Here is a 13,393-nt window from a genome sequence, read left to right as displayed (position 1 = left end):
GAATTGAAAACTAGAATTTCTTAAACTGAAAAACGAGATTGGGGTTCATTTTGTCAAACTTAATCGCAAGCCATTCACAAAGATAAAGGCATATTGCTCGTTCCATATGCTAGGACAAATTTGTACAAAAGCTCCTTCTTCCCTAGCGCTATTAGAGCATAGAACGAGTTGCCTGAGCTAGCCAGGAAAACCAGTGACTTGGCAGAGTTTAGGTCATTGGTTAATATGCATGATTAAATGCATGACGCGTAGGACGTAATCACCTTCTTTTTTGAAGTAACGTCTGTATCATAAAGGTAAGACAGAGAACGTCATGTTTGCTGCGTCGCTGGGAGGAGCTAGAATAACAAAAAAGGCTAAAATGCTATCTAAATCTAGTTCTGTAAATATCTATAGTTCCTCGGGTCTCATTCCATCTAGCCCGTGATACGTCATTGTAGGATGACATTGCAGGATGTCTTTTTAATTTTTTTTTCTCTAGAAGATACATGCAACTTGCTTGAAGAACACTAGAAGTGCGGTCAAGTTGGTCGAATAAAGAGCATGCCGCAAGTGGAGCAGCAGCTCGTTAAGAAACAACTGTTTAAACAGCATTATTTGCATAAGAAGTTGAAGGCCAGAAGTCACGTGGTTTAAGATTGAATACCTTTAGTTTCAATGCTGTACCACGTCATTTGTTTGGTTTCAATTCAGATTACATTAAACAAATTTTTTTTTCTTTTTACTAGTGAGTTGTACAGATTGCTCAAGGATAAGACACGTGATCATAATTAATTTGAATTTACAACTATTTAATAAACAGCGCATCACCGGTCCAGGAGACACGGCTGCTAGTGTATGGAACTAAATATGCTAAGAATAAAACAATAATAATAACAAGTATAATAAAAAAAAATTTTAAAAACATCTTATATTACTCGTAATTGTATCAATTAGATTGGATCAGTCATGTAATTAAATTTGTAATAGATCTAGACTAACAACAATAAATATGTGCTATTAGAAATGTTTTTATTTCGCGCAATTTCATGCTTTTAACTTTCTCACTACGCTATGGCTCTATCACTGGTCTGGACCTGTTGGGAAAGGGGGCAGGGAAAGAAGGTACTTTGTGCGAATATTACAGTGACATCTTTTTAATTTACGCATTAAAAACGACTTGAATTCAAACTCCAGGACTAAAGCCTTCTCAAGTCGATACACTAACCACTGTGTCATGGAAGTGCTTATTAAATTAGAAGGTTTGATAGTTGTCTATTGTTTGTTTTAAACTTTTCTCTCTAAAAAGTATCATTATCATCATCATCTTTCCTTTGCGTTCCTCATGGAACACAGAACACGCCACTCTCCACGATCTCTTGTTGATTTTTTAATGGCTTCCCAGCTCTTTCCTGTCCTCTCAGTTTCATCCACTATACTGCGTCGCCATGTTCTTTTTGGTCTTCCTCTACGTCTTGTTCCTTGGGGGTTCCACTAAGGCCTGCCTAGCTCTGTTGTTGGTATCTTTTCTAAGGGTGTGGCCACTTTCTCTCTAAGAGCTGCACCTCTATATTTTTCTGTCTTCTAAAAAGTATAAAGGGGACTAATTCAACTTATACCATCGCATCAGTCAAGTACAATTTCATTCCCTTATTTGATATATCAAGCAAAATAATTTATTAGCAATAGTTAATTTAACTAATTGGTTAATTTATTTTTATTGGTTTTTGTGTTGTCAGGCAAAAGAAATAACAGTGCAAAAATTTCAGCTTGATCCGAAATTTTATGTGGGAGGAATAAAGTGTACAAACTTTGGACCAGACAGACAGACAGAGTTGATATAAGCTTTGTACAAATATTTTTCATGGACGAAGATCAACATATATCGAATCTTATAAACTCGAAGATGGCTTTGAAGTCCGACCTTTGCTTTGAAAAGCCTATTGCTCTCAAGGCACAGGTAGGTTGCATCAATTGCAGAATTTCGCGACTGCATTTAAGTTTTTTGACTGATTCTTTCTCCTTGCTGGCAACTATCTTCTTCGCATCGTATCTAGAAAAACTCACGACTCCGTGACATGAGAGGCGAGCATAGGCTAGATTTCTCAGTCATGGGTGTTTATATTGTTTTCCTTGAGATGTTTCGAATGTTCCTTCGGAGTTGTCAAGCGCGCATACACCGCCATGGCTGGATCCCATAGAGAACTCTTCCATGGTCAAAGTTTTCAATAGGAAAGTCGTTTAGGGAGAGTACCCCTTTCAGACTTTGCGATCTATATGGCAGATGATGTAAAGGTCATCTGTTTCTGTGGCCCATGGTTAACGAGGGTGTTATGTGACCAGCACAACGACCAACCGTCCTTACTTTACCTTAACAAATGTCAGGTACCCATTTCAGCTTGGGTGGACTCAGAGGCGCACAAAGATTCCGAAATACAAAAAAAAAACCCTGTCTTCACCAGGAATTGAACCTGGGACCCCTTGGTTCGGAAGCCAGGCGCATAGCAGCTCAGCCAACGCACCTCCTTGTTTACGTTTAGGGATGTAAAGAGTTAAACAAATCCTCTGAAGCGTTACAGCCTGATATATTTAAAAAACAAATTTGACTTACACATTTGTATACACGTTTTCTTGACTCACGACTATGCCGCCATGTTGTCTTTTCTCTCGATGTGTATTCGGTTTGCTGTATAGTGTTCAGCTATGTTCTAATAAATATCAACACTTTTTAAAAAATATTAACACTTGGTTCAAATGAATAATATAATCATGGTCTGTGCGGTTGTCCGCTTGTACATGGAGTATGGTTTTCCGTTTTATGTTTGAGAAATGGTTTGAAAAGAGGTGAAGGTTTTTTTAAAATATGTTTTCATTTATTTTTAAATTTCTTTTTAATTGTGCCGATTTGCCAAAAACACAAACTCAACTCGTTTTTTTAGGTCATATAAAGTGTGAGCCATTGTTTTGTTCATACCTGTTTGCTGCTTCCCACGTGTAATCCATAGATTCCAAAAAGAGCATATCACTTGGAATTGGTAAGCCTTTCCCCCTCATTAAGAGATACTGAAAAGTTCCGAACAAATCCAACCACTAGTACCAAACAAGCTCTCTCCAGTTCCTTCTCTAAAGCCTTTATAGCCACGGGCGGACCAGTCATTAAGTGAGCAATACTTAAAGTAAAATTATGTTGTGTTCTTTTGTTTTCTAGTGATTTATGGATTAGTTTTAATCACAGACTTACGATATTTTTGGTAGGATATATAAAAATAAGCTTACTACTTACTACCAGTTAGAAAGAAAAATAAAACACACAACAGATATTGTAATTATTTTTTTTATTCTACTGTGACAAAGTCTAACATTCAGTGTTACATTGGAATCGAAATGTATTCATTTCGACAACAGAAACTCGTCTCTAATCTGAAACAAACAAAAAAAAATTTAATGTAAAATTTTTAAACAAAACTATATTTTGTTTATTAATGCAATACTTGATTGAATAGATAGATATCTGTGTGTTAAAAATATAGAAAAATAGTAAGATGGAATATTATAGAAGCATAAAATATTAAAAAAAAATGTTTCTTTCTAAAGTCCAGGTATAAGTTGAATCAAGTGTTCTAGTCCATAGCAAAAAGCGTTGACTCGTATTTTCAATAGAAAGCTACAGAAGAGGATGTTTCCCTTACCGCCAACTGTGTTATGTAGTGATTCTGTCTAGTATCTATATCTGTCATCATATCTTTGCTTGGGAAAAACTTTTCCAAAGTAGTCACGGACGGGGGTCTGTTGACAAATAAATGAACATTATTAAATGCACACGGCCCCGATAGTGACAACACATATGAGCGTATGTCTCGAATTTTGTTTTTAAATATGAAACTCTGATCGAGTTCAAGTAATTTGAAACTCAAAATGTTTGTCCTAAAAAGTATTGCCAACTTTACGAACAGCCTGATTTGTAGAGCAAGAGAGGAGGATCCTAGCAATTGTGTTGAGATGTTACAGAAAGATCCTAGATATCACATTTAAAGACCGCATCACAAACCAAGAGATTAGTGACAGGGTTACTGCAGCGATTGGACCCCATGATGAACTGCTAACTATCGTAAAAAAAAAAACGCAAGCTAAAAATCTATGGCCATATTCCAAGGTCTTTGGGGCTCGCAAAGAACTTGCTTCAGGAAAAAGAAGAAGAGGCTGACAGAGAAAGCGATGGGAAGACAACATAAAAGAATGGACTGGCCTGCCATTGAAAGAGGCTCTTAGGCAAAAGACAAAGAGGAATGGAGAAAGACGGTCGACAAATCTTGCGTGGTGCCCCAACGGTCCAACAGACTAAGGGATAGGTAAAGGTAAAGGAAAACATGTTCCTCCAGATTTGAAGATAAAGACCTTCAGCAGGACGACTGGAGATGGAAACGGGCAAGCTTCGAACCCGGTACCATCGAATGACAGTTCAGAGCACATACCACACGACCAGGCAGTCATTAAGCAATACATTCGATAAATACATTTGTTTGTTATTATGCATGTTAATCAGATCTGTAGTTCAAAACAAAAAAATAAAAGGTAAAATTTTCTTGTATTCTTATTGGAACCCGAGTTCCCTAAATTCTTTAGATCATTTTTGTAAATGAAACAAACTAGATCTACTTAAACTACTGATTCAAAGCTATCTTATATCAGTCCTAGCTTATCTCACACGTACTTGCTTTCCGTAAAATGGGTTGAAAGGATTATTTGGGTAGTAGTAGCTACGTGCGGGTGTCTTCTGATAATTTCTTTGAGCAATGTAATTGTTGTAGTTGTAGTAGGAAGACGAGTTCTCGTTTTGTTTTCCGTAGACTCCCTTGCCATTGTAGAAACTGCTTCTCTTGTAACCTCTGATCTGGGACACGCTGCTCAGAAATTCCAAGAATCCCTGGAGCCTCTGTTGGCTAAGATTCAAACATACATACAATTATAATATGGCGTGAACGTATTTTATTATTTAACTCTTTCTCTCCTAACTAACGATACCAGCGTTGATTCCACCAGAATGTGGTAAATAATTACGGAGAGAAAGAGTTAATGTGGTCTAGTTCAAATATTTTAGTTCAATTAAGTTGGCAACGTTCTTTTGTGAGGAGTTGAGCTCGAGGTTTTACAAGCCATTACAGTTAGGCTATATCCTGCAGTTTCTAGACCTAAGTAAGCGAAGACTTGCCAACTTTAAAAAGCACTATCAGAATAAGTAGACCACACTTACTTATCCTTGACCTGGTGCCATTGCTTGAAACTGAGAAACTCTTGCTTGCATTTATCGATGTCTTCGTGGTACTGGACGAATTTGGAGAATACGACAAACGCCCTCTGGAGCTGACTTCTCTTGTCACACAGGGACTTCTCGTACAGGAAATGGTTGAAACCCTGTTGATTAGAATAATTTACTTATGCAATCAGTAAATCGAAACCTAACAGGCAACCTGAACTGAAATACTAGACCACCAAACACTTAGGATTAAGGACGAATGGAAGGATTCGAAAAAAAAAAAAGAGTGGATGAATGAAATCAACACAAGAAAAAGATCGCACGTTTTGTTGGGGACTCAAAAAGCACTTTAACTTTCAAATCCTTCAAGGTAAAGGCAAATCAGCTAATTACAATATTTCATTAGCTTTATCGTATTTATTAAAAATGCTGTTTCTAATTCAGAAATCCTCTAAACTCTCAAAATTAGATCGGGTATTGTACGCTTTTTACTTAAACGCAATATGAAGAATTTTGGCCAAATAAAAAAAAATATTTTCAAATGTAGCTCTTTCACCATCAGCCATGTATACATTATTTAACTGTATAATTCGTTTCGCATAACAACCATTTTTATTTAGAAATCTAAGTAGTCACCCAACTTCCACGTAAAGTGTATAAGACCTAGAAGTGTCGAGAAAGAGACATTAAATATGCCATAGAAAGAAGAAGATGAAAAGGCCAAGTGACTTACTCTGAGTGCGAAATAAGAGGATTTCTCTTTAGCCTCGTTCTCATCAGCATCTTCAAAGAACTGTTTGAACTCGGCGGGCTTGTGGTCAGTCAGATGTTTGCGGAGGTTGCCGAGGTAGGCGATGAATGGATGCCTGTCCCTATACTCGTCGTCTTGATCACCATCGTAGCTGTCGTAGTCCCAGCCCAGGTTCTGGAAGACGTCGTCGTAGCTGTTGTCGTAGCCCAGCTGAGAGTAGAGCTGAGGGAAGTTGTGGATTCTCAAAAAGAGCGCCAAATGTCTGCCATCTCTCTCGTAATCTTCGTAGCCGCCTGTAAAACCGCACATTCAATAATGACGTCATTTCTCCATTTTTCATTTAAACTATGTATATATATATATAATACTAGAGTTTGCTTTAAAAAAACTAAAAAAAAACAACAAACAAATACAACTGACCAATACTTCTTGGGTTAAAGTCAAAGCCGAAATTGCCATAGGAGTCAAAGTCTACCCATTTGTTGCAGGTGCCGTACAGAGCGCACTGCTTGAAGAGACCGTAAGGTTGCTTGAATCTGGACTGAAGAATCAAACAAAAACATTTTATGTTCACAAAGTCGTTTTAAATAGCAACTAGAGTTTACCTAAATTAAGGTTTTTCCATGAGAATCATTAAAAAATTTGAACAGGTGAAGTTATGACCACGACTTTTCTTAGTGCAGGGATTGGTCTAACAGACTTTGGGACAAACAGATCTTTTGTTGGTGCCCCATCCATCTAATAGATTCTGGGAAAGACAAAAGTGAATTTAAACGATGACCTTCACCTTTTTTTCTTAAAAAATGCTGTGCTGTTCCAACAGTTCACCAGAAGATGGAAGATAAATTCGTGGGTGTTACATAAACGATTGTTGAGAATATAAGATTTGAGATACTTATTACAGATGAGCAGATTCCATTAGCTCTCGTATCTCAAGCAAAGATTTTAGGAGCTTCAGTAAGGCAGCTAAGAGCTCTCAAATATGCTACCATATCCATTAATCAAGAAATATTAAAACAGAAAGTAAGTTGCTTTGAAATCGTCCAACACACTTTCGTATCAAAGCGAACGATGCTTTTAACCCAAACCAGTCATCGTTATTTATTTACTTTTTACCCCAGTGGCAGCTAAAACCAAACAAATAAATTAAAAGCAGAAAAAAAAACAGCCAACCCACATAAATAAGAACAAAGAAGTCTTAAAATAAGATCTGAACGAAGTGGTCGTCTCCTTTCCATTGGGACTAAAACAGAAATATTTAAACACTCCTTTATCTCACTTTCGGTCAGAGTGTTACAAGATCAGCTGTCGTCATTGAGAAGTACATAGCATATAAGTCAAAACATAAAGCGCTGGTTGTGAATGTGTATGTGTTTCGTGTGTGAATGTTGTTAGAATTTTTCATCTATACTGTTATTGTACAGTAGTTACGCTGATATTGTCAATTGTAGTCAAACTGAATTTCCATTTGATTGGATCAATAAAATTATCTTATTTTATCTTATCTTTAAATAAAATGATTCTTACATCTATAAATGGAACAAATCTTGTCAACGCGGTCTTCTCGTATTGAATGTATTTGGCAAAGACAATGAGGTCGGAGTACAAACTGTAATGTTGTCTCACTTTAACCTATGAGAAACAAATAACATGTTTTTAAATAAAGAACTAGCAGTTATCAGAAAAAAATCATTGAGCTAATTATTACAACATTGTACATGTGTTATTCAGAAAATGTAAAAGAAATCTTAACCCAGAGCCCCTTAATTTATTCATGTTGGCTTAAATGCTAAGTTTTTCTTTCTTATCGCTTCTATGTAGCACCAACCTCAGCTTTGGTGGCAGTCAAGGCAACGATCTTCTTCTGGTCCTGGTAGTGGGATCTGAACTTGAGGTACAGTAGGAAGAGCTTCTTGTAGCGGAACTCGCTGTCCAGGTCGTCACCATCGCACAGGCTCAGCCAGTCCTTCTCAGAGTTAACGTAACTGTTGTACTGGGCCACGTTGCTCTGTGCGTACACCTCACGATCGTTGCCATAGTAGGACTCCTTCTTCCAAGCGACCTGGAAAGAGCCAAGTCAAATAGTATTGCCTATTTGGGTTTTTAAAAATCCTTAAAAATGTTTAGAATAAAGCGCAGAATCAAAGCAATCAGAAGAGTGTCACCAAGTAAGCTTGTATTTTTTTTGTTCCATTTTATTATGTTAGAAAAATGATTCGATACCAATGGTTCAAAATTATTCCCCCCCCCCCCCAAGCTAAATTAACAAAATATTCCATTTTTTCTAAGAGCTTTGGTGATGCATTGAAGGGCCCATCAAATACTAACCCCAAGTCACCAATTTCCATAAGCAGTTGCATATATCCGATTGCCTACATCATGGTGGCTCCATCAATTATACTGAATTTGTTTGTGTGTATTGTGGTTTCATAAATACAATTTAAAATAGATCACTAGATATACGTCTCGTTTTCCCCCCAAATGTATACGATATTATTGTAACACTGGCCGCCCAACCTTTTTTCTTTTGCACCCCTCAAGTCCAATAAAGCCCAGCTAGAAACAAAGCATACGCCACTTTAAATCCCCCGTTGCATCCAGGCATATAATAATGCCACCGCTCTACACACATTTTTGACCCTTAAATTCTAGAAGTACTGATGAATAAATCATGGAAGCTTTGCTCTTCCCACGGAGCAGTTGGAAAGAAGAAACATCACTATCCTCAACTTAGTGCACTCTTTACATTAAAAAAACAACAACTAAATCTACATCTATTTTAAACGGCTTACTTTTGTGAAGGATTTAAAAATCTCCAGGAATGAGCTTGTGTCTTCTTCTTTCTTCAGGCTCAAGTATTTCAGAATTTGAAGGAACACCGTCACTTGGGACTCTTTCTCGTAATCACTAGGACCGTAGGTTTCTAGAAGGTTATTATCACCCCAGCCGCTCCAGAGATTCTCAAAGGATGGAAGGTAGTCATCAACGTCCAAGCCGTATTCTGGTTTGTACTCTGGTTTGTACTCTGGTTTGTACTCTGGTTTGTACTCTGGTTTGTATTCTGGTTTGTACTCTGGTTTGTACTCTGGTTTGTATTCTGGTTTATATTGGCTGTAGTACCCGCCGTTGTATTTTGGTTGCTTGTACTCAGCATCCTCCCAGCCTTTGTACTGCCTCTGTCTATCTTCCCAGTTTACATAGCCACTAGACTTGCTTTGCTTATCTTCCCAGCCGTAATTCTGTTTGTCTTCCCAGCCGTAATTTTTGGGTTGTTTGTCTTCCCAGCCGTAATTTTGTTTGTCTTCCCAGCCGTAATTTTGTTTGTCTTCCCAGCCGTAATTTTGTTTATTTTCCCATCCATAATTCTTATATTGTTTGTCTTCCCAGCCGTAATTCTGTTTGTCTTGCCATCCGTAATTTTTGGGTTGTTTGTCTTCCCAGCCGTAGTTCTTTTTGTCTTCCCAGCCGTAATTCTGTTTGTTTTCCCAGCCGTAATTTTTCTCTTGCTTGTTTTCCCAGCCGTAGCTCTTCAGCTGTTTATCTTGCCAGCTGTCGTACTTTGGTTCCCATTCGTAATACTTCTGCTTGTCTTCCCAGCCGTAATTCTCAGGCTGTTTATCGTTCCAACTGTTGTAGCTTGGTTCTACGTAGCCGTAATCTTTCTTTTGCCTGTCTTCCCATCCGTAGTCTTGTTTGTCTTGATAGCCGTTGTCATCTCCGTACTGTTTCAAAGAAACGAAACAAACATTAAGTAAAATAATACAATTCAAAATCACTCTTAGTTTTAATTTAATTTAATTTATGCAAACTTTTTTTTTTAAAGTGAGACAATGGATTCAAAAACAGTGAATCGCACAGAGCTACCAGTCCTGTGTGTAGTTTAAACATTCGTTATAGAAGGCCTCACCACTGACCTGCGACGTCGCAACCTGTGGGCTGTGGAGACCAATAGCTTGTTGCCACGTCGTACAGGCATGTGACGTGTCAACACGCCATTCGTCTGAGCTACCCACAGGTTGTGACGTTGCAGGTCAGTGTTCAGGCTTTCTATGAAGATGAGGTCTCGATTTAACGGGGAATACTTCAATGCAAGTAAAACGTTTTCGAAGTAATATTGGGGATCTTCAGAGTAACCTGCCTTTTGTGTACACTTCGATTTTAAAGATCCGGTTTAAGTTCTGTGAGCAACAAAATGTAGCCAGAAAGAAAAAGACGCGGAAACCGTATGAAGAAATGTGGCGGTGATGCAATGGAACATAAAGTAAAACTTAGAAAATCAAAAGATGAAATTTGGGAGAGATTTTGTAACAAATAGACAAACTAATGTCAAGGACGTCACATGGAAAGATAAATGTTGCCAACTAAAAAACAATTACTTTGTGTTACAAGCGAAAGAGTTTAGAAATATTCTACGGTGCTAACAAAAAAAGAGCATATAATTTTAAAACATTTGTTAAAGATACTTTGCTTATCAATACTTCCGTATTCTGTACACCGGATACACCAAATAGTTTGCTAATTAAGTATATATCTTCATTAATGAAAAGCTCCAATTGATGGTGACTGCTTGTTATTCACCATCTTCTTATATCTTATATATTACAGAAGTGACTTCAAAAAGAAGATAATTACATCCTACGCTTTTCATGTGTCCATCTAGTCATGCATGTTAATCAATGACTTTAACTCTGCCAAGTCATGGTCTTCCAGGCTGATTCAAGCCACCCATTCTTTTCTCTAATGTCACTAGGGTAGCATGGGTAATAATATGCTTTAACAAAATTTTCATGTTAATCCAAGTGTTATGCTTTACTTTTTTAGTAATGACAAATAATTTCAATATTTTTGTCAAGTATTCAACCCAGACTCACTTCATAAGGTTGAGTTGGTACAGTAAACATTGAGCTTTCGTATACGCCTTTTAGACTATCTTCAGGTAGAAATACAAAACAATCGTCACTTCAGCTTTCTATCAATCGTAACGTTTAATGAGGACAGGTACGAGTGGATACCCATCGCATGACAGGTTGCCAGGATTATATGGAATAGGCAGTGACGATTTGAACACCCAGCTGACCATGAGAGTCCTACGGTTTTCATCGAATCAACATTGCCATTTTCAAGTGTCTCAACCCTTGTTGACACTAAGGTAATTAGAGGACTAGACATTATTCAATATTTACTTTAAGTAGAACGTAATAAGCAGGCGTATGCTATTGAAAAAAAAATCTGTTGAATATACAAAGTGTTAGATTCAATCTAACTTCAGAACTGCCTGGTATAATTTTTATTTCATTGTAAGCAGTTAAAACCAACTAATTCCTTATAATTACGTGTTTACTGGACTAAAGGTGATATCAGACACTGTATCCTACCTGATAGCCATACTCTGTCCTATTGACCAGCCCAGCTAAAGAGGCGGCGACGTAGAGGCAACAAGTAAGAACGACTAGAGGGACGTGGGATGCCATCTGTTACGGAGCAAGTCAAACACCATTGAAACAAAGATATAGATTAGTATTAGTATTATTAAACATCATTGTTACACATAAGAGTCAATGTTACATTCAAGCCACATCAAATTTCTTTGCATCAAATAATTATGTCAAAGTTCTGATTGGTTTTCTAACATTCTGAACCAACACCCCTTCCCCTTGGCTACTTCCATGAACATGTTCCTAATGGGGGCAAAACAAAAAAAAAAAGAAAGATGATGAATTCCTAAAAGTTATTTAAAGAAGAATAAATTACACGTGTCTTACATCAATGTTACTGATCTATGTCACTGATGTATGTCACTGATCTATGTCACTAATCTATGTCACTAACCAAGTCTTTGAATATCAGTTGAACCCATACCAACATTAATTAAACAAATAATTATTTCAAAAACTTAAGAAAAGGATTTAAAACAAGAAAAACATGTTAAAAATATAAAAAACAACAGCAAAAATTAGCTCTATTATTAAACTTCAAATATAATTGAAAACATTAATAATTAAAAAAAACTTGGTTATACCGTTAACTGCTAGAACTTAAGCATATTCTGAATCGGCTAGAGAGGAAGGCAAACTTTGTGACTATTTATTGGTGTGTTCATTATATGGACATCTAGATCTAGCACTAGACCTAAAATTCTGATTTAGAACCCTTAAGTTCTAGTCTAGATCTACTTTTACATCTAGAATCTAGATGTAATCTATATTAGATTTAAGTAAAAATATAAGCAATATAAACGTCAATAAAATAGAAGCAACTTTAAATTTAGTCAGCTATACAGTTATACGGCTGACTACGCCATGTTGGCTCTAGACCTATATATATTCTCCAGCCACATTTACATTTATTTATTTTTTACTTTGAAAAATTACAACGGTCAAACTATAGTTTTCCCTGTGTGGCCAACGGGCTAATAATTCTTTTCTCAGCAATATAGGCCTACATCAAATGTTAAATTTCTAGGAAAGTCGTTTTTGAGATCAGCATCCAGGTTCCAGGTTCCATAAAGGAGTGACTTGAATAGAGGTATTGTAAAAAAAATAATTAAAATCTTAAACTTGGAAAAAAAAAATACATGATAAGAATTTCTCTGTTCGTATTTGCTATAGACAGAATTCCAACACTTATGTGAAGTTTCTTTTAGCTCTATGATTACCAATCCTCTCAACAGTATTATAATATCCAAAGGTATTAGTTCTACTGCCTGGTCGTGCGGTTTGCGCACTGGACTGTCGTTCGGATTTATCGACGGTCGAGGGTTCAAACCCTGCCCGCTCCCATCTCCCGTCGTTCTGCGGAAGGTTTGGACTAGGAAGTAAACTATCTTCAACTCTGAAGGAACATCCGAAACATGTAAAACATTTTACATTTTACTTCATTGGTAAGAGTACAACATTAGAGGATAAAGAATCAATGACTACATCGAGTAGACAATCTTAACTTCGTGTCACTAACGTAAACTTTAAACTCTAAATAGATTTAGAAAACAAGCACAATTCAGGTTCCAACAGCTGATCCACGAGGTGACTATAGCAAGAGTATTGCATTGTTTACAAATAAAGTAGGAAGCTCTAGTTAATCATTTCGCAGTTGCTGTTCAGCTAATAATGAATATGGTGATTCAGTTATATTATTCAATTATACTCCTGGCAAATTCAGGGCAGCACTGTCCACGCTTGGTGTTTAGAATAGAATGGACCCTAGCTATAGAAGTAAATGAGAGTAGTTCTTACCTTGTACTTTCCCAGGCGGGGCTTCCACGACGACGATGCTGCTCCACTGACCAGACATGCCACATTTATAGCCCTGGAACAGACTCCTCAGCCAAGTCACTTACCATCTTGACCCTAGCTTTCAAGTCCACTTAGCACTGACAAGCCAACGGGTACTTCTCCCCCCCCCCTCGCCCT

The 13,393-nt window shown here is 37.2% G+C and overlaps 1 protein-coding gene across 1 annotated transcript; it reads right to left on the bottom strand.

Moving 5' to 3' along the window:
• Positions 1-3,297: 3,297 nt before the first annotated feature.
• Positions 3,298-13,350, bottom strand: LOC106063473 (uncharacterized). Its single transcript, XM_013221847.2, has 11 exons — positions 13,217-13,350; positions 11,360-11,455; positions 8,777-9,706; positions 7,813-8,046; positions 7,512-7,616; positions 6,405-6,525; positions 5,967-6,277; positions 5,231-5,391; positions 4,691-4,919; positions 3,669-3,765; positions 3,298-3,399 (listed from the first exon to the last, which is right to left on the bottom strand). Exons 2-10 carry the CDS (start codon positions 11,453-11,455, stop codon positions 3,697-3,699), a joined length of 2,256 nt encoding a protein of 751 aa, XP_013077301.2. The 5' UTR covers positions 13,217-13,350; the 3' UTR covers positions 3,298-3,399; positions 3,669-3,696.
• Between the last annotated feature and the right edge of the window lie 43 nt (positions 13,351-13,393).

Source organism: Biomphalaria glabrata, chromosome 15 (assembly GCF_947242115.1).
Source record: "Biomphalaria glabrata chromosome 15, xgBioGlab47.1, whole genome shotgun sequence".
In the NCBI taxonomy this organism is placed as follows: Eukaryota; Metazoa; Mollusca; class Gastropoda; family Planorbidae; genus Biomphalaria; species Biomphalaria glabrata.
This window is presented reverse-complemented; position numbering and strand designations above follow the sequence as displayed.

Bases quoted from the DNA above. Each gene is read 5' to 3' on its own strand.
- LOC106063473 (XM_013221847.2), bottom strand. From the start codon at position 11,455: ATGGCATCCCACGTCCCTCTAGTCGTTCTTACTTGTTGCCTCTACGTC. The intron at 9,707-11,359 runs GTAGGATACAGT...TCTTTGAAACAG, and splicing joins GGACAGAGTATGGCTATCAG to TACGGAGATGACAACGGCTA. The intron at 6,278-6,404 runs GTCAGTTGTATT...GCGGTTTTACAG, and splicing joins CTTTAACCCAAGAAGTATTG to GCGGCTACGAAGATTACGAG.